We start from the raw sequence: 27,065 nt of genomic DNA on the forward strand, positions 1-27,065 counted from the left end.
CTCATCTTAGAGGGGAGAAAATGAACAGAAGCAGTACAATTTGAATAATTCTGTTTAAAAATATTTTGTTCTGTGTTTTGTTTCAAGCGTATATTTAATCTCACTATTAGAAGGGCATTGTTGGGAGAAGGGGGGAAAAATATTGCCACTGCATCGGTGGGAAAAGGAGGTTTTGGAAAATTTGAAAATCATAGGATGAAGATGTTGATTGAGGTGGGGAAGAGAGTGAGTGAGGACACCCTCTAACTCCCTCCTAACTCTTTCCAAGACTATTTTCCGTAGTTGTCTTTGTCGTCGTTCCTTGGCATTTCTTGCAAAGAAAACATACGGGAGCAAGAGCAGCACCCTGTAGTAGACTTTATAGTGAGTATTTGGAAATATTTGGTAGGTGTGCACTTAAGTAGGAATTCGGGATTACAGAATACAGGCTGCACTGTGAACCCTTGTGACCTGTGTTTGAATTTGGCCGTACAGTAGTAGCTGGAATGTTGGAGTGAGTCCAGAGGAGGCCACAGGGATTCTCGGGGAGCTGGAGCACTTCTGTGAGGAAAGGCTGACTGAGTTGGGCTTATTGAGCCCGGAGAAGATACTCTGGGGACATCTCATTATGGCCTTGCAATATTAAAAGTCAGCTTATAAACAGCAGGGAGACCTAATTTTTACACAGTCTGATTGTAGTAGGACAAGGAGGAATGGTTTAAAACTGAAAGAGAGGAGATTTAGATTAAATCTTTGTGGGAAACTTTTTATGCAGAGTCACTGAATCACACAGGGACAGGCTGCCCTAAGAAGCTCTGAACGCCCCGTCCGTGGAGATGTTCAAGGCCAGGTTGGATGAGGCCCTGGGCTGCCTGATCTGGTGCGTGATGACTGCTGTAGCAGAGGGGTTGGAGCTTTAAGGTCCTTCCAACCTAAGCTATTTTATGCTCCTCTGTTTCTGTGGTTTAAAAGTTTTGTAAATACAGGGTTTTTTGTTAGTCCAGTTGTTAGTAGAATTTAAATTGACTTATCTAGTATTCTTTCTTTTATAAATACATTGAGATGTTAAATTTTTGGGTTATCCTCAATAAGCACATGAGTACATGAGGTGTAGTACTTACTGTCCTCATACATTTGGATGTAGCTTTCTCTTCTCTGTAGTTAGTTACTAGCCACTGCTTATTTAGGTCTCCACCTGTGTAAAACTGAAATCTCAATCTATTACTTTGGTACACTCTGAAGAATGTTATTCATTCTGCTGCAGACAGTCATTTGAAATGTTGCTTAAACTTTACTGCTACCTGACAATGTGTCTGTATTCTGCCTGGGATTATGATTTACTTAAAAAATAAGAACAAAAAGAAAAAAGAAGTGTATGTATGCTATTGTATACATGTTATCATTGTCTACAGGTTTAGATAAAAGCAGAGTTTTCTTGCTGTTTTCAAATCTTTATTAAACTTCAGCTTTCCTTGTGTGTATTTGGTTTTTATGAAACCCCTGTATTACTCTCTCCAGTGGTGATCAGCTGCCTGTGAAAGGAACTGCTACTCTGCCTGAAGCATTAATTTCAAGAATAAGCATTGTGCCTCTTTGTAAGGAGCTCTGAAATACTCCTCTCACGTCCTCCTTAATCATCTCTGCAGATCTGTATTTTAAAAAAACAGAAAAAAGAAACAACCTTTCCCTAACTAATCTCTTCAAATTCGCTAGATAATTTGGCAGTTCTTTCAATATTCTTGAAAGATAGTGATCAAAAGCTACAATGTTCCTGAATTTGAATTAAATAACTTCGATTTGTAAGCAATTTGGAACCATAATAGCTTAATGAACTGTGCTTTTTGAAGAGAAGAAAAGCAACAAGGCAGCAGAGCAGTGACGTAGAAATAGTTTGAGCAAAACACTTCCTTCTGTTTTATTGCCTTGTCAGCTTATTGGTTTTCTGTTCTCATGCACATAGCTTTTGGAGTAAATTTATGAATTTGTGATGAAAATAAGCAATCTGAGATGATGATTAAATATTTTCTAGTTTCAGATGACAGAAACTTCTACATCTCCGTCCTTTTTATCCCAAGATCACTTTTTGTTAAGAAGCAGTAGCTAACTTTTTAGTTACTGATTTTTTTCTTTGGTGTTACATTCATGTTTGTGTTACAGCTTCCATAAGCTTTAAGTTCATTTTTTCTAGTTTTTCCAGGCAAGTGATATGAATTTCTTTGTATTCTTACAGGTAGTAAAATTGCACACAAAACTTGGCAAACCCATTCCTTCGACTGAGCCAAATGTAGTTACCCAGGCTACTTCTTCAACATCCACGTCTGCTTCCAAACCAGCTGCCTCTGCTTCAAGCATAGCAACTAGCAGCAGTACTGTGAACTCCTCTGTTGCATCTTCTGCAGTGAAAATTCTTACTCCCACGGCAAACACACCACTTAACACGGCGTCCAACAACAAAACATCTTCAACTGCTGCTAATATAGCAGTAAAGAAAATATCTACACCGAAAATAAACTTTGTTGGCAAGTACAGAAGTCAGTCTTTATTTTGAAACCTAACCTATTCTATAGTTTTTTTTTTAAGATCTTACTGTAGCAAATACAAATGTATTTAGTTAATTATGCATGAATAACTGTTGTAATTAAGAGAATTACTGATAGGTGAAAATAAAGATGTGTATAAAAGTTTTGCCTCACAATTTATGATGTTTTCTGTCCTGTTATCTCTGCCTTTCCTGGAAGCTTCTTCATACTTGATAAGAGTGTAGTAGCTTCTGGAGTACAGCAGTCTATAGTCCAGCTGGCCCTAATTTCAGCTTATAGCCTGGGCTGTTAAAGTACATTGATAGTTGGTAACTGGGCAACTGGGACGTCCTTGTAGTAGTGGAAATGTAGCATGGAAACTTCTGTAATGAGCATGACAGACTTTCAGAGATGAGAAGCAGATGTTCCAAAATAAGCTTATCCTGCTCTTGAGCGAAAGACTCCATGCAGTTGCAACAGCAAGAGCATAGTACCTTTGCTAACACAAACATATGGTTTTAATTACTTTTTTTCATCCATTTACAAAAACAATATCTGATGATGGAAAGAGATCATTAGAATATCTTTGCTAAACTGTTCCCTCTAATTTCTGTCACTTTTAAAAAAGCATGAAAATGATTAAAATTACAGTTACGTAACTTCTATTACATAAGTTGCATTTGTGCAATAAAGTTTTTCATGCTAAAATAGAAAAGCTAATACTAAGTGTTCAAGTAGCTTAGATGTTTTTAAGTATATATTTGTTCAAAACAAAACCCTGTTTAATTGTAACTTCAGCATATTTAAGTTTTAATTAGTTTTAAAAGGCTTCTTATGCTTTGCCCGGGACATTGATACTTGCAAATGAAATCATCAGTCTGCATATCACATGTAATCATAATCTCATTTGATGGAGGCTAAGAATTGAAAAATTTTGATTTCTAGGTGGCAATAAGCTTCAGACAACAGGAAGTAAACTGGAAGAAATGAAATCGGCTGAAAGTGTTAAAGCAACTCCCACTACCACGGTACAAACACAGGAAGTGAAACCAGACACTGCAGCTGAATCAGTGCCTCCTACAACTCTTGCTGCCTTGCAAAGTGATGTCCAGCCAGTGGGACATGACTATGTGGAGGAGGTATTAATATGACAATTTGTGGTGATTTTTTTTTTAGGTGTTTTGGTGAAAAATTGTTCAGAATGAAACAAACATTGAACCTGAAAAGGCTTGTTTATATGCTTACATTATTGTGTTGTGTATTTTTGTTTCGAGTTTAGTGAGACACTGTTCGTATTGGTGAGATGAACTGTATATAGGATCAGAATTTGATGTCAGTTTTTCATATCTTGCAGATTTGCAATTATTGACTTCAGCTCAGTGTGTTCATGTTCAGGTTTCAAGCTGCCTGTTCTTTTGAATGGAAGAACTCTTTTCATAAGCAAGCACGCTGGTGTCTCTGATAGAACTGAAAGATCTAGTTTTTTCTTATTTCAAAACAAATATTTTAATGTGTGTTGTAATCAGACAGTATCCAATATAACTGAGTTAAATTAATTTTTGCATCGGTTTTGGGTTTAAAAATCAAAACCCATAGAAACATGTATTATAATTTTATTTTCCAGGTAAGAAATGATGAAGGAAAGGTGATCCGCTTTCACTGCAAACTTTGTGAATGCAGTTTTAATGACCCTAACGCCAAGGAGATGCACTTGAAAGGAAGGAGGCACAGACTCCAATATAAGGTTAGTAGAAATCCTTCTGCTTCTGTCTGAAAATCTACCAGATGTCAGCTGACTAATTGAATGGTCTGACGTTAAGGATTACGAGATTAAGTGTTCTGAGTAAACAGCACATGAAAAGGTAGAGAAATGTATTCACCTTCTAGTTATTTTCTTTATAGTTTTTAAATAAGCAGATCAGAAATGCTTTTTTTTTTTTTTTTTTTTTCAATTTTGAACACTATATTTGGGAACATTTGCAATGTTAAAATATGGTACAACATATGCAAGCAAATCAGGGTTCTTCTGTGTTGTTTACCATTAATTTCAAACACTGTAAAAGTGTTTCTGGATAGCTTTATTTTCATATGTATTGATTATATAATATACTTTTTGTTGTTGTTGTTATTATATTAATTACATATATATAATTATATAATAATTATATATAGTGTTAAGTTTTTCATATATATTAATTATACATTATATATAAATATAATTATACTAATTATATTAATATTTTCTGAAAAATTTTGTTTGGGTAGACAACACAAACCCTTTGTGGAGACATGAGAAACAAACGTGGGCCATTTTTTTCAGTCATGAATGCAGAGAGATTGATGTACAGTGTGCATTTTGGTTATTATGAAATTGTGTAAGAACAATCTGCTGTGGTTACTGGAAATGTAATGGGCCTGCATAATCTTGAAAAAGATGAAAGAGAATTACTAGAAAAATATTTTCAGTAATTTGTGAATATGTTCTTTCAGGAACAGGGTATCAGGAAGCACACAATATTAAGGAGGAAATTTTTTTTTCTAGCTACAGATTAGTCACCAGCTACAGAATGAACAGTAAATTATTAGGTATTACGTGAAGCATTTTCATCTTAAGTTGCTTGGTTCTTGAGGCAAGTGAAAAAGGAATTTATGCTATGTGTAATATATGAATTCTTCAAATTAGTGGAAACATTTTTCTTGAACTACTCTATGTAGTTCTAAGACTATAGTTTATTCCTCCTGATGTTACTGTGCAAAAGTAGTGTGTGTTAAACATTCCAGAAAAACTATTTCAACAGAGATGAGAGGAAAACAGTTGATTTTATTTTATTTTATTTTTTAACTAGAAAAAAGTAAACCCAGATCTACAAGTAGAAGTGAAGCCCAGCATTCGAGCAAGAAAAATTCAAGAAGAAAAGATGAGGAAACAGATGCAGAAAGAAGAATACTGGAGAAGACGAGAAGAGGAAGAACGCTGGAGGATGGAAATGAGGTAAATGCATTTATACCAGCGAGACAAGGCTGCAGTGAAATTCACATAAAGCTAGTTGGTGCTTTTGAATGTTATGGCAGCTCTATACTAACTTGTTCTGAATTAAATAGTTGTTAACCCTCTAGGACTTTTTGTTTATTAGTGTTGACCTGAGAAATGTAGACTTAATAGAACTACTTCGGTATAAAGAGACTGACTTTCAAGAAGCCATTCATTTTTATTTACCTTCTGGAGTTTCCTGGTATCTGTAGATGACTACTAGAAATGGGTTAGAGAGGACATCGAAGAATTCATTACAGTGTTTGGAAGTGCAGATGGCTGTGTAAAGAGAATGCTTTGTTTGATGCACTTCAGGCGGTATGAAGAGGACATGTACTGGAGGAGAATGGAGGAAGAGCAGCATCATTGGGATGACCGTCGTAGAATACCAGATGGAGGATATCCTCATGGACCTCCAGGACCTCTTGGCCTGCTGGGAGTGAGACCAGGAATGCCTCAGCCACAAGGACCAGCTGTGAGTTTCTTAACTTAAGGGGGGAAATCTTACTTACCAGGAGGCACAGTTAAGGACCAAAATTACTCAGTGCTGCATTTTCTCCGGTATTTCTTAGTAAAGTATTTGGATGATAAACAAAAAATTATATGTGAACCTGTCTTCCAACGTAAGTCCACCTAAGAAAGCATGCCTCAAAGACAAATACTGATTCTTACGAAATACATGTGATTATGGATTTCTGTATTACTGCATTATAGAACATTATTTTCTTGATCTCTAAAGATTATTTCCAACCCAGAACATTTTATGATTGTGGACAGATGTATGAGTAAGAAGTGGCTGGTTCATTAGTCCCAAAGGAGGGTTAGAATCACCATAGAATCATAGAACGGTTTGGGTTGGAATGGATGTTAAAGCCGATCCAGTTCCAATGCAAATTCTGTGGGCAGGGTTGCTACCCACCAGATCGGGCTGCCCAGGGCTCCATCCAAAAGGGGTGGCCAGCAGGGAGAGGGAGATGATTGTCCCCCTCTACTTGGCTCTTGCGAGGCCCCATCTGGAAGACTGCGTCCAGGCCTGGGGTTCCCAGTACGGGAAGGATGTGGAGTTCAAGGAGGGCCACTAAGATGATCAGAGGGCTGGAGCACCTCTCCTATGAGGAAAGGTTGAGGGAATTGGGTTTGTTTAGCTTGGAGGAGAGAAGGCTCCAGGGAGACCTCATTGTGGCCTTCCAGTACTTGAAGGGAGTGTATAAACTGGAGGAGGAATGACTGTTTACAAGGGCTGATAGTGATAGGACAAGAAGGAATGGTCTTAAACTAAGACAGGGGAGGATTAGGTTAGATATTAGGAAGAAGTTTTTCACACAGAGAGTGGGGAGACTGGAACAGGTTGCCCAAGGAGGCTGTGGATGCCCCATCCCTGGAGGCATTCAAGGCCAGGCTGGATGTGGCTCTGGGCAGCCTGGTCTGGTGGTTGGCGACCCTGCACATAACAGTGTGTTAGAAACTGGATGATCACTGATCCTTTTCAACCCAGCCCATTCTATGATTCTATTATTCTATGGTTACTAAATTCACTATATAAGTTTATCTTGAGACTTGTCATGTTAATACCTTACCAGTCATCTGAAAGTCATGGAGTGAGTGCATGCTCAGCAGGACCACAGCTTGTTTGTGAGGAGTGTTAGTGGGGGACATAGTTTGTGTTTTATTGCATTTAAGTGATGTGAGGGTTGAATATTCCGTGAACTTTGAAATATGCACACATTTCAGAAATACTCTTTTTTCCTCTATTTAGCCTCTGCGTCGCCCTGACTCCTCTGATGACCGCTATGTGATGACCAAACATGCAGCAATATATCCAACAGAGGAGGAACTTCAGGCAGTCCAAAAAATTGTTTCTATTACTGAGCGTGCTTTGAAACTTGTTTCTGACAACATGACTGACAATGAAAAAAACAAGAGCAAAGAGGGAGATGATAAAAAAGATGGCAGTAAAGACAGGTATTTTTCTTTTTTGAGAAATTAATCTTTTGTTCTAAAAGTCATTTTATATTTTTTCTCAGACTGTTCTCAGTGCTTGCAGGGATCCTGTTCTTGTGAGGTTTTGATATAGCGATTTTTAATACTGACTCTGTCCTCAAGTGGATGAGGAATAGTCCTGTTTTACTTCATTTTTCTATCTTCAGGACTAATTGTAAGGTTATAATTCTACTTTGAATGCAGCTTTTAACTATAATTTACTTCGCAGAGCTTTGAAAGGAGTTTTACGGGTAGGCGTTTTGGCTAAAGGCTTGCTGCTCCGTGGGGATAGAAACGTTAATCTTGTTTTGTTATGTGCTGAGAAGCCTTCAAAGACATTACTCTGCCGTATTGCTGAGAATCTTCCCAAACAACTTGCAGTGAGTAGAACTGAGATTTTTTTATTTGATTTTTATGTGTTACTGTTTTTTAAAAAAAATCATTTCATAGAATATGTCGTGTTCTTTAAGCTGATTGCTGCATTTCCTAGCTCAGGTTCAGTTTCTTCTGATTTTCTGAGTGTTTCCATCTGAATTCAATGACCGTGCTGTAGGTTTTACTTCTTCCTTCTTGTGGGTTTACAGGTTTCTAGATGCTTATGCTAGTAATGTAGTATCAATCATCATTTAATAGATTCCATTTAGCTGTCAAATAAAAATGAGCCAAGGAAGAATTTCTGTTACTGCAGTGTTAAAAAGGAAGCTTGCTGCCTGAAGGTCAAAGTTCTGAATTAAGGCCTGTTTCTTTTCAGTGTTTATGCTTTGATGTTCCACAAGGAAGTTAATAAAATAAGTCTTGTAGCTTTTTAATTACAAAAAAATTCCCAAATCAAACATGCAGTTTTAGTTGCATGTTGAGTGGAATTCATATAAAACATTTGCAATACTTCCGTAAGTAACGAGTATATATAAAGTCTGTAGCTCCATTGCTCCCTACCGAAACCAAGTCTGCCCGCCGTCATTATAGAAGTCTTGCTGTAGCATCAGTCTTTCAGTACAATTCAGTGAATTGCATGGCATAATCAGTAGCACGGTAGAAGTGTTAGCAGGATCAGATTAATTCGAAAATAATATTGGGTCCTGCTCAAAGTAACAAAACAAGAAGAATTAAAAATTGTACACCTTGGTCTGTCTATGCAAACAAATCACCTCTAGTTTGTGGAAGGAGATGACTGATAGGCCTGTTGCTTCTTGAAGTAGAACTATTAAATATAGTAGCAAGAAACAATTTAGAATAACCGTTTTGTTATTGTAACATTTTCCCTGGGTGTCTGTCTTGCCTTTGTTCCTATCTGAGGATGCTGTGACAGCATCCTCAGTATTCAGAACAGTACTCAGCCTGTAAAAGTGAGAGCTGGAGAGAGGAACTGCTGCAGCTTTGTGGCTGCCGTATTCAGATAGGAGACATACACGGTTCACATTTCAAGTGGCTGTGAGGATTTCTTCTAAATGCTGTTAAGATTCATGTTAAATAACTTACTTTGCATGTGAATTCTCTTTATAAGTAGTGCTTTTTCTTTTGCGTGCTTGTTGGCAGCAGATTTGGTAACAGTAAATCCATATCTATATATATCTCTATGTTTATAGGTTTCTTTTTAATTGGATATGCTGTGACTTCCTTGAAAATACATGTATCTGCACTGTATAATTATTACTGCGTTTCTGTCCTTCCGTTAAAAAGATGTGTTGAAATCCATTTTCTTCCCCATACTTGCCTTGGCTATCTGCTAATAGAAATCTCTGTTTCCCAATGTTTAGGTTATAAGTCCTGAGAAATACGATATCAAGTGTGCAGTCCCAGAAGCAGCGATAATTTTAAATTCATGTGTGGAGCCCAAAATGCAAGTTACTATCACACTGACATCTCCAGTCATTCGGGAGGAGAACATGAGGGAAGGAGGTTGGGAAGTTGTTAAAGATATTACCTCTCTCCTATGTATTTTGATATGTTTATCTATTCTGCTTAAGATGGCATTAAGGTCCTGGAAGGTAACATGCTGGCACAACACTGATTGAAATCTTGTTTTTCAACAACCAGTCTTGGTAGACAACAGTTGGTTAAAATAAATACTTTCATGATGCATTTATTTAATTTTTTAAAATTCTAACTTTATGTCCAACCTCAGCTTTCTGGAAAAGGTACAAACTTTGATTATTTTTTTCCCTCATCATTTCGATTAAGTGAAGAACTAAGCATTCAGTAACAAGTGGCTATAAACTGCATTCTAGAGCAGTCTTGCTTTGAAAGAAAGATTGTATCCTTTTAGAAAACCAAATCACATGGTTTTGGATTTAAACTGGATCAGTATTACCATCACTTACACATTCCAATTAGCATTGGCACTTAAAATGCTCTTGTGTAATACTTTTGATGGTAATAGCACTTCTGACTTTAAAAGTGCAATTTTTTCCAGCTCTCTGAGGTTGTTGGTTTTTTTTGGTTTTTTTTTTTGGTCTGTAGTGCTTTTTGAGTACATTTTAGGCTTTTGGTATTATAATAAGTCTCATATCCAACTGGCAAACCCAGACTAGTATAGTAAGAAACAGCTTGTCACTGAGCTGAAGGAGAAGGTGGTGTTCATAAACCAATTTATGTTTCTGAAGTCCACAGTTTCTCTGGTGCCAGCAGTGTTGCTTTAGGGTCTATTCTGTAACACTTTCAAAGCTTGAAAAGCTTTTAAGCCAACAAGCATGATTAATGTCTGCAGTACATTGGTTCTTTTTGTCTCCGGGTCAGATAAAACTAACGTTTGTTTCCTTTCAATCCTGTACTTTCATAGTTGAAAGACATCATGGCAAACACGGCTCTGGTGTTTGACAGTGAACCTACAAATAGGAGGCCTGAGATTATTTTAATGCTTCTCATGCAGGTTGAGACAATTGTACACATTTATGTATATATGTGCTTCTGTATATACATATTTATATAAGCTACAGTTGTTTTTTTATTTTATCTCATCATTACATGTCCTCTAAAATATTTGAGGTTTTTATACTGCATTAGTTATGTTCTGTGACTAGTGCACCATAAGCAAACTCAGTTAACAAAGTCATCCTGCGTAATCAGAGAAAATTCCAGATGTCTCATGTAGTTCGGATGTCTTCTGAAGAGCAGTTAAGAGTACTTTGTACGTGATTGTTAAGCTGATGCGTATTACACCTACTTATAAATGCTTTATACATAGACTGTCACATCCAGTCAGTAGAACTCAGGATTTGGCAATCTCAGGTGTGACATGACTCTTGGTTGGTCTGTGTTCAATCTGACTTTGCATATTGCTTAAGTTTATAGAGAATACTTTCATTTAATGCCTTTGATTATTAAGTCAGATAATCGTTAAAAGAATTTAACCTTAAACACCATGCTAATGTGCTATGCAAAAACTGCAGTATTGATTTTGCCACACTACTCAATTGCAGTTAAATTGCTTGTGGTCTAAAATTACATTATACAAGCCAAAAATAAAAACAAGATGCCTACAACTAATTCCTCAATTTATGCCTCCAAAAGGAAACAAATTTGTATTTTTGTCTGACCCACTCTTGAGTTAAAATGATCACTGTGAGTTTATTCACTGCTGAATGCAGTTCTGCCTCTGGGCAAGCAAAATCAAGTTAGATTTCTCTCCAAGACACTGAGCAGTATGAAATAGATGTTCAGTAAAGTTCACTCTTGAAACGAGAAAATAGAAGACCGAATTGCAAATTGTTGCAGCAAAGAAGGCCTTATTATGAAGACTGCTGCTTATTTGCTGCAGAGTTATAACAGTGTGTGTTTTGTGTTCTTTTTCTTACTGCAGCTTCTCATGCTCTGTGTCTTAACAATGGTTACAAGTTTTCTTTTTTTAGCTCGCTTGGGGAGCTAGTTCAGGTGATAAGGAAGGCTTTACCGGAAGAACCAGTTTGAGTAAAGACGAGACTGAGACTTACACACAGAGAAGAATTATGTTTGATGTATAATAATCTATTACATGATAAAAAAATACGGTGTGATATAAAATTGTTAACCGCATAGCTACTGTTCTTTACAGTGTTCTGCGTTTGACAGTTTCCCAAATCTGATATAATTGAAGTGTTCTAACCCCTGCTGTGGAATCTTTCCTTCAGCAAGCAAAGTGTACATATCTATACATGTGTGCGCGTGGTTTTTTTTATCCTTAGCTAACAGCCCCGGTCCAAAGCCTTCTAGCAAAGAGACTTGATTCCTGTCAGGGGTTGCCGCCAAGACATCGGAAGGATTTTTGACCAAGGTTTTCAAAAGCTCACTGTCACACCTGCCATACTTTACAAAGAAAGGGGGTTTGGATGCATCGTCCTAGCATCTACTGTTACTTTGTGTTTATTTTTTTGTTTGTTTCGTTTTTCTTTTTGTCTTTGTCTCTCTCCTAGAATTCAGCAGTGTTCACACTAGTTTTGAAACAGTTGACTGGGTAATATATATTTCGCATAATAATGCTACGAAATTGATATACCTGTTAACTTTTAATGAAGAAGTAGTGTGGACACGGCATGTCTAACTCAAGATTAACCCCTTATGCTTAGACTAGTTATAAATATGTTACATAGGGTGAGAATTCACGATTGAGTTTTGTAAATTAACTCAACTCTGTGCCTTAGTGTAACAGGGTGGTAGGTTGGGGTCTGAATTTAGTTAAATAGTCATTAAGGGGTTAATCCTACAACGTGAAACAGATGCAAAAATCCACAGATTAAATATTACAAGAGTTTCCTTTTTTTTTTTTTTTTTTTTCAATCAGTATTTTCTCAACACGCGAGGTGCCTTGGCAACTTCTGACTTTTACAGTCTTTTTAAGTTTCAAGGGTATTCTGTTCATACATTCTTCCTACATTGGTAGCACGTTTTAGATTTACATTTCTGGCATTGAATAGGATTCTCTTCTATGCACTTAGTAGTGTAATACTTTTTTGTAAAATTATTTTCCAACTTTGGAGTTTTTGAGAGCTAGAAGTCAAGTAAGAGGAGTATAAAATAATGTAGTGAATTGTGCTGAAAATTTGCAATGTCACCTCATTGCATATTAATTTTAGAAGAATGTAAATAATGAATAATTAGGCCCACCAAAACCATACTTCTGCTTTAAATTTCTCAACTTTACTTTGCCACTCTTTTCTTCTTAGTGTACCTCTTGTCTCTATTATCCAAGTTGTGCTCACTTTGTCAGTTATCTTACCTGGCACCTCTCTTGCATAGGTTTGGGGTTTAGTTTCATTTTGTTTTGTTTGTGTTTGGTTATTTTTTGTTTTGTTTTAAATACCTCTTTAAATGTGTTCATTTGCTTCGTAAATGCTTTTTTAGTTCCTTCTTTCCACTTTAACATATGGTCCCTATGTTTGAGTATTTTTGTGAGAAGATAATGGTATTCTTCTCAATCTGGTTCTTATTTTGAAATACTTTTTTACTTAATTCTGTTCAGAGCAATAAGACTATCATATGAAGATGCCTAAATCTAAATGCAGTGCTTCAGCTTAAATTTAACTGTAGTATCGGAAACTTGTAGCACCATGCTTATTTACAGCTTCTTGTACTCAGGAAGGTATCCAACTATTTATTCTGCTTTTCGAGTAAACTAAGTGACAGCTTCAGAGCTGTCTTTCTGCAGCATCACTACAAGTGACTTACCTAAATTTACGTCTTGCTGCCACAAACTATATTCTTTCATATAGCCATCTCCTGTGAAACGTGTGCCATTGAGAGAGGGCTTTTTGTTTCTTCCTATGTTACAAATTACCAGTTATGCTACCAATATTCCTTATTGCTAGTCCCAGTGGCCAATTTCATAATTAATACATTAATTTTTAAAGTTGATTGCTACAGTGTAGCCTTACAACTGAAAATAACCTGAAGATACAATTTCACGTTATTCAGTGGTTCCTGTTGATAAAACCACTTCCAAAATGGCATTGTGATCTCTTCCATATAGGTAACAAAGCAGTCAGCTTGTCAATTAATTTTCTGAATATTTAATAAATGGGATCTTCTGAATTCTCTTTATCTTTCAGACGTTATGCTTTGTTTTTTAAACTATTCCTTGCTTTGCTTTTTTTCCCGCTAAGTCTTAAGGAGTTCCCTTTCTTTGCATTTTAAGTTATTTTGGAGCACATGTGTCATGGATTGAGGTGTTAATTTGTCTGAATAACAGAGGGTACTTAGAAAGCAGTGTAACTCTGTAACATTGAAGAGCATTTCCAGTTCTTACAGTCAGCTTTTAAAGCAAAATCATTACGTTCTCATGAAGTATAATAGTAATATTGCTACAAAACATCTAGGTTTTTTTGAGATGTTTCAATACTTTTCTTTTGAGGTCTAGGTCCCAAAAAACAGGAGACAGTTAAAATGTACAAGAAGCCTAAGTTTGAATGTTTCTACTTGGTTAAAGTGGATTTTTGTGTTCCTTCTGTCTTGTGTTCTCTGTGCTGGTGCACTGTGTCCAACCATCCTTCCTTCAGTATTTTAGGGGATACGTATTTTTCTAGTGGCAGCTTAAACAAAGAAGCACTGGGCGTTGCATGATCTGCAATGCATTTGGAAGTAACCAAAAAGATAATTATGCTCTTGATCTTCACGTTTGGTTAATGCCCTAGTCCTAATTGAATACCTTTCATGGAACGTTTACACTCATTCAAGGGTTTGAAATTCAAATGGCATGTGTGACATTGAAGCTACTTTAAGGAAGTGTCTTGCTCACCTGGTCAAACACCCATTCCTCACTGCATTTTGCCAATTCAATCCATTTTAGATGTAACCTCGGGTATGGTGAAAGACCCACCGGACGTCTTGGACAGGCAAAAATGCCTTGACGCTCTGGCTGCTCTACGCCACGCTAAGTGGTTCCAGGTTCGGAACATCATTTTACTTTCTTCTTGTAGCCTTATGAGAGATTAAGTTCAGTTGCATTATAAGTGTTTAATTGTTTGAAAACACTCAGCGTTGTTCATGCTAATAATACTTAATATTTTTCTGGTCCCTAAATTTAAATGTAGAAGGTTGAGTATGGAGGAGCTGCTTTATGCAGTTATGGCTCATTTGACATGATTTTTTTTTTCTGCTCTTTGAGAAGGCGATGTTGAAAGTTTGACTCGCTTGGGGTGATCATATATTGTATATTTGTTATATATTCCATAAGGCTGCAGAGTAACTTTGCTTTAAATAATGGAATATGTGTTTAAAGCTTTGTGTTTAGATTTAAGACTTTTTTTCCTATTTCTTTAAGTGCATTGAGTGTAGGGAATGAAAGGTGAGAAGCAACTGTTTGGTTTAGTGACTTTGCATTCTGGCAAAGGCACAATAAAGAAACCAAACAGATTCCCTTGACCTTTCAGTCTCTATACCTACTTCTTAGACCTTTACTTTATCCTTTTTATTTCTAATATAGAAAGATACTGTATTCATTGTTACAAGTGAACATGGGTCAAAGTGTACAGGGGATCAAGAAATGTTATTCTTGTATAACCTGGGCACTTTGACTTCTACCACCTTAAATTACTAACCCTTTATAAAATACTGCTGTAAATGGCAGCTCATGGAGGAAACTTGTAAAATGATTTGTTTCAGTCTTGGATCTGAGCTTCCATTGAACAGTGGTGTTTTAGTCTTTCAACAAGTCATATTTGCTGTTGGTGCTGGGATTGATTAATTTGATTTTGTATTGCTCTCAAGGCTAGAGCTAATGGTCTGCAGTCCTGTGTGATTATCATTCGTATTCTTCGTGATCTCTGTCAGCGTGTTCCAACTTGGTCTGATTTTCCAAGCTGGGTGAGTAATGTTCCTTTGAATGAGTCTTGTTGAAATTCGTACACAGGCACTGGAAAAGGTTACTGCCATTAAATGTAGACTTTTCATGCAGTAGTATTTTTTGTTGTTGTTTTTGTACTTAGAGGGAATCTATGTAGTCCCTCTAGAAACTTAATTTTCTAAGATTTAGCCATGCGGAGATGGAATTTTTTTTTCCAAAGGAATTTTCTTGTTCATATGAGTTTTTTATTGGTACAATCCTTATTATAGATGTTTGTTTTAACTGTATATAAAGAAATTAATCTTTTCTAGCCACCTACTGGTGGTTGGTTAGAAATTGTCTAACTTTATTAAATGAGATTTAACAGTTGTCTGTGCCCAGGTAACTCTGTGGTAACAGAAAGGCTACTTTAAAGAACAAATGAAAAAATCATAGTAATTCCTGTGATTGTTAATACAACCCTTCTGCAAGATGAAATACGACAGTTCTAGACAGTGGATGTGTCAAAATTCGCATCTTGATCAGAGCCACTTAAGAATGGGTTTCTAGGTTGAGTTCATTTACTTCTCATAGTTTCTCCAGATGGATCGTGGAGAATTCCTTTTGCACTGAGTGTGTTAAAAGATGCTCTCCAGGAATGCAGTCTGTTTTACAATTTGTTGACCAGAGAAGATTAGTATGAAACAAAAACTCTCAAAAATATGTCTATTATGCAGGTAAACTGACTGGTTTGTTTCACAGACCAAACCCTGTTGCGGTTTGCTGCTTCCCACTATAAACTCCTCACTTTTGGTAGAAAGAGAGCTAGCATTGTCAAGGCAGTTCCAATGGTTGTCATTATTTTAATGAACAGTGTTTTACAGCTGCATTAGGCTTGCAGACAATTTTATTAAAGTACTTCTGATAACATTGATTGTTCCTGGAAAAATATAAAAAGGGTTCTGTTTAAGTTTCTATAGTAATGTACAAATATCCTGCTCATTACTGTGCTACATTTCTGAAAGTTACACTGTACAAATACAGCTTAAAAAAACTAGAAAAATATTTAACTAACCTCTGTTATTACCACGATACTGAACTGCCAAAAAATAACCCCAGGTGTATTTGTAGAAAGGCATCCTTATAAGTATCACAGCACAGAGAAGACACATGTATGGAGAACGAGGGATGTTGTTTCCTCATTGCCACATTGTTCTGAGGCACATCCTGAAGGGAACAAAGATTTGTGGCAGGCATAGCTGTGTTCTCTGCAAGAAGGCTCACTGATTTGCTTCTGGCACAGGATAACAGCACAGGCTGTGTTAGTGAGTGACGTGGACCAACGCTGAAATCTGTGCAGTCACTTGTTCTTCTGGACTGTTCTCAAAGTCTTCCTGACAAAAGAAACAGCAGAGTGACAAATGGTGATTTTTAAACTTATGTGATTTCTGCAAGTCACAGCTGGAATTTTATAGATCTGGATACAGAACTTTTCCTGACATGTATGCTAGTGGCCTGTAACAAGTGAAAGACCTTTTCAAAAAGATCTCAACTATTTTTAATAACACAAGATCTTCAGAAGATTAAACACAGAAAATATGAGTAGCCTCCTTATACACCTAAAAAAACCCTAAACTTGAAGAATTTTGTCAATTTCCTACAAATCATTCGAGATTATTCAAGGTTAGTTTTCCAGTCGTGTAATCTAGCCTCTAATGCACACAGACAGCAGGGAATTGTAATTCACATTGTCCTGTTCTGAACTCAGAAAAAATAGATTTGAGTGAGTGCAAAAAGACGTTATTCCTTTTTTTTTTTTTTCTTTTTTTCTCCTCTCTTCACTGCTACATTTTGCTTCATGCTTGAAAACAGCTGTTATTGTTGATAGAAGTGAGAAGCTTGGTCCAGAGTAATATGGTGGGACCATGGTAATGTGATGTTCAAGAAGTGAAAATTAACAGTTAAATCAAACCAAAAATAGGAAGGAATGAGGAATTGTAGTCAACATTGCCAACAGCAAATTGTATGAATTTATTCCTAGAAAGTGAAAATAGAAGGTAACATTTGAAAAACTGTAAACTAAGAGGAAAAAAAAAGATGTTTGCAAATTAAGTAGTATTGAAACATCCATTTAATGCTGAAAAAGCTAAGGAAAGCTATTCCTTAGTACTGCAAATATCTTCTACAGTTTTTGGGGTTTTTTAATAGTATCTAAGAAAAGAAAAAAAAAAATAGGCTCAGAGGGAAGAAGGTAGTATGTAAGATGCTGCTAGTCATTTAAACCCTTTTAGATTTGTTAATTTTTGAAAGTCTGCTGATCATTAAATGTGGGTTTTTTTCCATATTTGTTGAACATCTGAGTTACTGTTAGTTTATATCCAGGAAAAACATGGACTGTAACCTTCAGTTTTGTTAAACTGAGGACCTATTAACCTCTTAGATTAAACTTGAAAAGACCATTATGTTTTTGATTGAGTTTGTGTTCTTCTAGCAAAACATGTTGTCATAGTCTGTTAATCTCATTAGGTATACTGTGCATTTTTCATTCGTATGGCTGCCAGATTCAGATAAGTCATCTTTTTTCATGCAAACTCAAAAAAATCTTGGACAAGTTGGCTATCTTAATAGGTAGGGTAGCACTGTACAAACTTATAAAAAAACTTTTAGGCTACCTGTGAAAGGAGAGATATCAAGACTGATACTTACACCAGCTTTCTTCTTAACAGCCTTTTTTTTTTTTTTTCCTATTTAACTGAAATGCTTCTATGTTGTACAGTGTTCTTCAGAATCTCTATATGGAAAGCTCTGGACTGGACAACAGTGCCAGCATTCTTCTGTTTCAGACAGTCTTTTAAATTAACCATGCTTTATTACTCTTACAGGCTATGGAGTTGCTTGTGGAAAAAGCAATCAGCAGTGCTACTGGGCCGCAGAGCCCTGGGGATGCACTTAGAAGAGTTTTTGAGTGTATATCTTCAGGAATCATCCTTAAAGGCAAGTTGAATTTGATCATTGTATCTATACTTGTGCTGAAGTAACATGAAAATCTCCAATCTTAATCAAGGTAAAGATATGCTACTAATTAGCATAACCATTCTAGGTGGTCCTGGCCTTCTGGACCCTTGTGAAAAGGATCCTTTTGATACACTTGCTGTAATGACAGATCAGCAACGAGAGGATATTACTTCAAGTGCACAGGTAAGGTGAAGTATGTTTAAAGCAAATAAATTTGGATGACATGATAGCTGTCACAGTCCGCTCTCTTCTTTCCAGAAATAAAGTCAACACAGTCAAATGTGCATGTAGAATTTGCTATATGAATTTCACATTTGCAGATTCAGTATAATATGTTTTAGCTGCTGGACTTGCACTGACACAGTAAATGTGACATGCACATATTATGTTAACTTTGTTGTAGAAAGGAAGAACGTAGATAGCAGGAGGTGAGAGGGATATTAACTTACACCATTTAATCATTGTTTGACGAATTATTCAAAATTGATGTTTGTTTCTAACTGAAATATCTTCTTTCTGCCCTTTTTGTAGTTTGCACTGAGACTCCTTGCATTCCGTCAAATTCACAAAGTTTTAGGAATGGATCCATTGCCACAGATGAATCAACGCTTCAACATCCATAACAATCGTAAAAGGAGAAGGGACAGTGATGGAGTTGATGGATTTGAAGCAGAAGGAAAAAAAGACAAAAAAGATTATGATAACTTTTAAAAAAGTTTATCTTTTATGCTGAGATTGAAGGTGATAAAATATCCATTTGTTGCCTTGTTTTTACTCCATGCATAATAATGTCTGTTTCAAACACCCAAAACCAACTCAGAAATTAGATTTGGAAGAGAACGATCTTGCTCTTCTGTGAGATTCTGAACAATGTAATGGATGTGCTGTATCAGACATATTATGGATGGAAAGACTACAAATGGAAACTGTCATAGGAAAAAAATTGTTCTGAGTTTTTTTCCCTTATAGCATTTTCTTTAAAAGTATTGCTAACTTCAGTAACTCTTGTTATTTTTTTGTCCTTTTTTTTAATGAACAAGTGCGTTGTCTTATCTTCACTGTATTTAATGCAGTATTTGTGCTTTTGTTGCGATGTGTATTTTGACATTTTATTTAGAAGGTTTTTTGTTTGCTCTTGACACTAGTTGTGTAAGTTACCTTGTGTTCCATAGTATAAACTGTTCCCCCCCCAGTTAATATTTTACAAACCTTTTTTTTTTTTGTAAAGTGAGACTGCAGGATTATGTTTTTTCTAAACACGAAGGGGTTACAACACAATTAGCCTGCTGTTTGAGTGCTCAGTTAAATGTTTTTGCCAATCTTGTGGCATTTGTCTTAGTGTGAGATAATGTAATTAAGACAAATTTGTGTTAATCTAAGCAAATTTGCTGTTAGTTGTGCATTAGCAGTATAAAAGCTAATATATACAGTATGATCTTGCAACAGTTAAAGCAGCCGCATAACTGATTAAAGTTTTGCATGATGTTTGTTTTTAATAGAAGGGCTTTAAAAACTATTATTTTAGGTTAAATGCGTAGTTCTTTGTATGATTGACTTTGTGACATAGCAAGGCCAAAAAATAACTTTCTGACTTTCTTTTCTGAACATATAAGTAGAAGCAGGCATTTCCCGTTTGGACAAAGTTAATCATTCTTTTCCATCAACTTTTGGCAACATGATATTAATGCCTCTCAGTCCTTAAAAAATAAATGTTTGTCATATCGGTGCCTGTGAGGTTATTCCTTATAGATATAAAACTTCTGTGATTTTTTTTCAATAATACAAATTTTAGAAGTGAAGTATTAATAAGTGGAGGGAGGTTATCAAACAAAAAACCCAGAAAACTGCTTGGTGTGGCCATAGCGTACGCTTATGTCTCTTTTGAAAAGCTAAAATGTAGCAGTGGTGTAAGTTACATCATACCATTGACGTGCGGTCTGATACGCAGGCGTGATTTGTTGTCACAGCACTACAGTGGAAACACGCAAATAAAAACCAAGATTTATTAAATGACTAAAATTCGTTACACACTGGAAACTGAAGTATCACTTACTCTGTTCAATGTTTATTACACTTAATTTGCAAACTATAAAACACAGATTAACACAGACTAACATTCCGGTAACTACTTTATCAGTGGCTGATGAGAGTATCAGATGTCACAAAGATAATTAATCATTTCTGATACTATTCATTAAGAAGGCCTCCTGCTGCAGTTTGTGGTTGAATTTATCTTTGACCTTTTTAATTAAATAAATCTTAGAATAGGACAGTACTTCTCCTTTGCAACACTCACTGCTGACAGGATGAATCTGGGGAATACAAATAAGATATCAGAAAGTGGAGGGAATCTTAGAGAAAAATGTAACGCAGTATTGTTAAGCATCAGAGTGTAATTTTAAGAGGACTGTGTGTGAGTGATTAGTAAGTAAGGAAAGCTTTCTCATGGTAGGAAACATTTCTTAAATAATTTCAGTATAACAAAAAAACAGTAATTAGCATGTGCTTTAAAATTACTTTAGAAAAAGATTAGCCTTGTTTCTGTAGTCCAACTTTGAGATGTAGCTTCCAAGCATGTGCTTGTTCTTGGTCCTTTTTTTGTTTTTTGAAGGGGATGTCTTGCTGCTACAGCATCTAGGTAGCCATTACTATTTATTTTGAAAGCTACAGGTGCTGTTCATGTGGCAAGTTCAACTAAATACCAAAGTTTAGTTCGCATAAAGCTAAAAACTTGTCTCCTCAGACATGTGACTCTAAACTTCAGGATTAATAAGGTCAAGATGTATTTCGGATTTCCTGTGTTTTTGTTCTGCTGGCTTTCCTTTTTTAACTAGTTTCTGAGTCTTTTGAAATATTGTATACTTAAAATGATTCCACATTAAATATGAAGCTGTGACTGTGATTTTTACTTGTGTGGTGAAGAGTCAATTACACTTTGTTGCTTTTTTCCTGCCCATTTTTATAGGCTTGTTTTAACTAGTTAACTCCTGTATCTGGCAAAGCTAAGAAGGATGGAAAAGCTAGATTTAAAAAGTACAGAGCTACTTTTGACTTTAAATATTAAACAGTGTGCTTGGGAAGACAAAGCTAAGACCATTTGACCATTTTAAAAACAAGTAATTACTGTAAAGCGCTTTGATAGTCCTAGCGGTTTACAAATAAGAAGAATTTGCCTTTTTTATTCATCAGTGCTATGTGAAATCTCAAAATGCTCTACATCATGATCATAATACGCAAAAAAGTGCTTACCTTTGAGGAACAATTTGTGAGAATGGAAGCTCCTGTTTTGAAGCTTCTTATTCAGACTTTGACTTGTCTGCCTAGTTTTCGAGTGCGTCCTGTCCACGTACAGGCACATCCATGGTAGGATCCTACCGAGCAGCATGGTTTCAAATGGTGTGTTTATAGAGGCATTGCCAGAGATGAAATCTGTTGGATGCTGTCCGTCAGCTTTTTGACGTATTGTGGAATTCTGTATGTACTGCTAATCTTACAGAACTGTTAACATGGTGTGTTGATTTGCTTCTATTTTGAGACTTTCTTCACTACTCAGAAGTGGTTTAGTACTTATTGTACCTGGCAACACTAAGAGTTTGAATCACCTTTAGATATTCCTACTATGATTTTAAGCATATTTGATGTTCTCATAGTTTGTTGAATATCAGCTGATGATTGATCTATTAAGTATTCACACAATGCCAAATTCATTTCCTTAATAAACGATGAGGACTTCTCTGGACTGCCCCAATGCATTTTACTAGCATACCAACAATAAGGGGGTAGGGGAAATTCAGATGATCAATTTTTTTTCCCATTTGCAGTAGACTAACAGAATCACAGAATCACAAGGTTGGAAACGACCTGCAAGATCATCCAGTCCAACCACCCTCCCATTCCTATCAGTGCCACAAGCTACTAAACCATCTCTCGTAGCTCCTCATCCAGGCGCCTCTTGAACACTGCCAGGGACGGCGACTCCACCACCTCCCTTGGCAGCCATTGCAGTGCCTGACCACCCTTTGAGAGAAAAAGTTTCTCCTAATGTACAACCTAAACCTCCTCTGGTATAACTTCTGGCCATTTCCTCAGGTCCTACTATTTGCCTGGGAGAAGAGGCCAGATCCCTCTTCACCACAGCCTCCCTTCAGGAAGTTGTAGAGTGCAATGAGGTCTCCCCTGAGCCTCCTCTTGTCCAGACTGAACAATCCCAGCTCCCTCAGCCGCTCCTCATCAGCCCTGTGCTCCAGACCCCTCACCAGTTTTGTTGCCCTTCTCTGGACACGCTCCAGGGCCTCAATGTCTTTCTTGTAGTGAGGGGCCCAAAACTGAACACAGCACTCGAGGTGCGGCCTCACCAGTGCTGAGTACAGGGGGATGATCACCTCCCTGCTCCTGCTGGCCACACTATTTCTAATGCAGGCCAGGATGCCGTTGGCCTTCTTGGCCACTTGGGCACACTGTGGGCTCATGTTCAGCTGAGCATCAACCAACACCCCCAGGTCCCTTCCCTCTTCACAATCATCCAACCACTCATCCCCAAGCCTGTAACGCTGCCTGGGGTTGTTGTGGCCGAAGTGCAGAAAACAGGGACAATGAATGATTTATTTCAGGATAATTTAAAGCCTGACAGCCTAGCTTAAATACTTTCAAATATATTTCTTCATCAATCCACTTTCGTGTTGATATTTTAAATCCAGAGATACATGAAAGGTATCAAGAAACATCTATTAATTTTTGAAGTTTCCAACATTGGCAGTATGAGTTTTCAGAACGGAATGGCTGACCAACGGAAAGTACTTCATTTGTTCTACACTAAAAGATTATCATAAAAAGGAGATGAAAAGTCTCATTTCTACATGAGTGACAAGCCTTGCTCCTTATATAAACCTTGTTTTCTTTCCTGTTCTGCATCCTGCATCATGTTCACAGCAAGTGTATGCATGTATGAGCAGAAGAGTAGGACATTCTCTCCAGAATATGTGAGATACCTTTATCACAGACTTATCTTCAGGAATATATTTAGATTTGTCAGTAACTTGCTGGTTATACAAGTGAACAGTTTGCTATTAAAACAGTCAGCTGACCTGTATTGCTACCAGTGCAAGTAACAACAATATAGGTGTGATTAAGGTGCCTGAACGCATGGATTTAATGCCATTTTATTTGCATCTAGAGAATGTGGAGCTCCAAGAGGGGACATATTCCACAGAGCTGTGGGACCGTGTCTACCAGCCCTGTAAGGATACCGCAGTGTGCCTGGTGACATCTGACGTGGCGTTGCTTAGGAACTACCATGTATTTATAGGCAGGAGAGAAAGCTGTTGGTATTTCATCTCTTCAGAATTTGTGCTGGTGGGGTCTAGAATATTGCTAGTATAGTCACATGCAACTATCGCTACAAGGTGGGGTAACCAATAAGAAAGCCCTGCAGTGTTAAAAATCTATGCATACCACAGCAGGAGGGGAAGTTCAGATACCTATGATAATTAAGTGGCATCCCAGTTTCTCCTAGTAAATTTGATAGTTTACTTAGTGTCTGTTTTGCAATTTACACCTACACAAGCTGTTGAGAGTTAGTACAGTGCCTCACAGGCAGCGGAGGGCAGCGCTGAGCTCTGCTCTGTGTGACAGCATTCAAGGAGCATTTGGACACTGCCCTCAGACATAGGGTTTGGATTTTGGGTGGTCCTGTGGAGCCAAGGGTTGGATTTGATGGTCTTTGTTGATCCCTTCCAGCTTGGGATATTCTCTGGTTCTGTGAATAATTGGCATAACATTTTTCTCTTCCAAACAGTAACTTTTACTGTACAGTGACTAACTTAGTTAGATTACATCCTTACTGCTGTGTAAGAAATCTGCTCTGCCTGCACGAGGGACTAATCATTCCTGGTAGCTTACTAAATACATTTATTAATGCTACAAATATTTAACCCATTCAAATGTACACACGAATTTCTCCATTTTTCACATTGATCAGTGAACTTTTTCTAGCTTTATATATCACACCTGGCCATTTTTTTCCATGCCCAATCGCATTGTTTCTGATAATGTGTTCTGTTTCAAGTATATTATGGTTTTGATGCCTTTTTTCAGAGCTGAGGACATAAACAAGTTAGCAGAAAAACATTTTAGCAGGATAACCAGTCACCTCGGTAGTTGCATTTTCCCTATGAAAAGAAGTAGTCTGATCAAATTTTATGATTTTGAGAAAAGAGAAGAAAGGGTAGATGAACTGAGAAAAACAGTATCAGAAAGAATAGAATTGGTTGAATGGGTGCAACTGCAGAGATAAAGTGAGGAAGACTCTTTGATAGAGATCTGCAAATAAAAGCTAAATGAAAAACAGGAAAAAAGATATTTCACATAGTATAACAGCCAAAAAGGAAAAACAAATAGTGGAGGAGCAATAAGAGAAGAGCTCTGTTTCATGCAGAGAGAAGAGCCAGTGTAGTGTGTGATTTGCCATCCATGGAGCAATTGCAGTGCTCCACCATAACAGAAGAAAACAGAAGTGCCAGCTGATACAGGATGTCAAGTTTGAAATCGGTGCTAATAAGGAAATGTTAGGAGATATTGTGCTGGAGGGGATGGGGAAGACAGAGAGAAGGAACTGACGTTTACTGTGTCTGTCTTACTTGCCAAGTAAAGCTGTGTATCTGGCATTTGTGCCTCGCTGTTACATTTGAATGAATAGTGAGTGACTCCACGTGCAAAATCAAAATCTTGCACAGACAAAAAGAAAAATTTGTGGTTTTAGGCAGGAAATCACCCAGATTAGCTGGGGTGGTACTTGAAAGGTGTCTGTATGCCTGAGCAGCAGAGAGCGCTCTGTCATCATCAGCTGCTGCTGTTTGGAAAGGCTGAGGTAATTCTCACATCACTGTGATGAGTACAGTGCAAAAACTGTGGTGTTCCAGCTGTTCCTGATTATTTCCAAAGGCACACTCAACAATAAATAAATGAAATAAAACACAAATATGATGCAGCAGAGTTGCCATTGCAGCAAAACCCAGTATAAAATCACTGTTGGTGCATAACTCGAGAGCAGTGGTTGGAAGCCCAAGCATCATAATCACAGAATCACAGAATCACAGAATCACAGAATGGGCTGGGTTGAAAAGGACCACAATGATCATCGAGTTTCACCCCCCCTGCTATGTGCAGGGTCACCAACCACCAGACCAGGCTGCCCAGAGCCACATGCAGCCTGGCCTTGAATGTCTCCAGGGATGGGGCATCCACAGCCTCCTTGGGAAACCTGAAAAGCTTCCTCCTAATATCTCACCTCAACCTCCCCTGTCTTAGTTTAAGAGCATTTTGTCTTGTCCTATCACTATCAACCCATGTAAACAGTCATTCCTCCTCTGATTTATACACTCCCTTCAAGTACCGGAATGGACTCTTGCAAGCAGAGAGTACTTATTCTTACAAGTAAATCAGAAGTAAATATCTTCTGGAGTGAAACATGAAATGTTCTGGCAAGCAAGTACAGGGGAAGATAGAAGAGAGATTCAGTACATTCAGAGGCAGTGTGGGCTGCAGAGAAGAAATGAGCTGAAGAAGTTTTCTCAGGTAAAGATTTGTGCTGAGGAATGCAGCCTAAGAAAGAAGTTATAAATGAAGACTTAAGAAAATGTGTGTCACAAGAGTCTGTCATTGGGAACAGGAGGAGAGACATTTCAGATGTGATTCCTGTATGAAGAAACAGGCTTTTTTGGCATTCCATTTCTTAAGAAATGCCTTGCAGCTGTTCTGTCTGCCTCTCATGCTGTCAGGAGTGATTTCAGGATAATGGATTCAGGATAAGCGTTCCTCACATGGCAGTGGTAATTCATGAACAGAGATTCTGGATGCTTTCACTAAAGTCCCCAGCATGTTCTCCAGTGTATACAAAGGCACGCCAGCTTACAAGATGCATGACCAATTCAGAGCTTGCATTACAGGACACGCCAGGGCAAAATCGTTTCCCAAGAAGCAACAAAGCAAAGTGAAAGAAAAGCAGCATGAGTGCCAGGGGCTCTACTGTTTTTCACATTCTCCTTGAGGAACAGTCCCTCCACAGATGTCATGCACACATCAGGATGGAATAGAAGAATAACTAATTTCCCTGGAAAAAATATTCTGGAGTTCTGGAAGCACAGGTGAGTGCTAGAGGACAGACAGACTGATTTTCTAACACCCATCTGACATTCAGGTGAACTAAACCCAGTGTACACATCACCATTAATGTGTTTAAAGCCTAGAAAGTGTGGTCAAAAGAAAGTTTTTCCACATGCTTAGAAAACCACAGCAATTCTAGTGAATATTGTTTTAGCAAATGGCAGACAATTGCTAATGTGGAATATATGATTTCAGCGGGTTTCTTTTTCAAGATCTGCTACTTTTACAAGGTTTGCTCCTTCAAATATTCATTTGCTATATTAAAATGAAAGTTTGCCTTGCTCAGGCTAAAGTCTTTTGATTCAGGGATAAAAAGTGGAAGCTAAAGCCAGCCTCTAGAGTCCCATTTGTGTTTTACCACTAGCCTCCTCTGAAGACCACATCATTCTTAATGGGCCTGTTTGCCATTTCAGAATGCCTGTTTCTTAAACTATCCAAGCCAGGATTTTCAGTTACAGCAACTGAAGGGGAACTGAGGATGACAAAAGAAGTACTGAGCTGGATGGCTTCTGTCAGTACCTAAGCTACATGATTACTGTGAGTCACACGTGTATTTTTCATTAGCAGAGAATACAAGGGCTTAGTATGCAAATTGAAACAAACATTTTACTTAAGTTACATGCTAGATACAATAGTCACTTCTAAAAGA

General features: G+C 37.3%; 1 protein-coding gene across 2 annotated transcripts in view; it reads left to right on the plus strand.

Moving 5' to 3' along the window:
- ZFR (zinc finger RNA binding protein) overlaps positions 1–21,989 on the plus strand; it is a 41,810-nt gene extending 19,821 nt beyond the window's left edge. The window contains exons 8-20 of one of the 2 annotated variants that reach the window (XM_042875242.1): positions 2,210–2,510; positions 3,444–3,637; positions 4,123–4,242; positions 5,345–5,490; positions 5,845–6,004; positions 7,286–7,491; positions 7,739–7,889; positions 9,267–9,408; positions 14,267–14,364; positions 15,187–15,282; positions 18,124–18,235; positions 18,342–18,439; positions 18,788–21,989. In XM_042875242.1, the coding sequence (XP_042731176.1) occupies positions 2,210–2,510; positions 3,444–3,637; positions 4,123–4,242; positions 5,345–5,490; positions 5,845–6,004; positions 7,286–7,491; positions 7,739–7,889; positions 9,267–9,408; positions 14,267–14,364; positions 15,187–15,282; positions 18,124–18,235; positions 18,342–18,439; positions 18,788–18,967 (2,004 nt within the window). In that variant the 3' untranslated portion in view covers positions 18,968–21,989. The remainder of the gene's footprint in view (positions 1–2,209; positions 2,511–3,443; positions 3,638–4,122; positions 4,243–5,344; positions 5,491–5,844; positions 6,005–7,285; positions 7,492–7,738; positions 7,890–9,266; positions 9,409–14,266; positions 14,365–15,186; positions 15,283–18,123; positions 18,236–18,341; positions 18,440–18,787) is intronic. The other variant, XM_042875243.1, reaches the window with a different exon arrangement.
- The last annotated feature ends 5,076 nt before the right edge of the window (positions 21,990–27,065 follow it).

This window comes from Lagopus leucura, unplaced genomic scaffold (assembly GCF_019238085.1).
Source record: "Lagopus leucura isolate 7727_CA_CO unplaced genomic scaffold, USGS_WTPT01 Super-Scaffold_100014, whole genome shotgun sequence".
Lineage (NCBI taxonomy): Eukaryota > Metazoa > Chordata > Aves > Galliformes > Phasianidae > Lagopus > Lagopus leucura.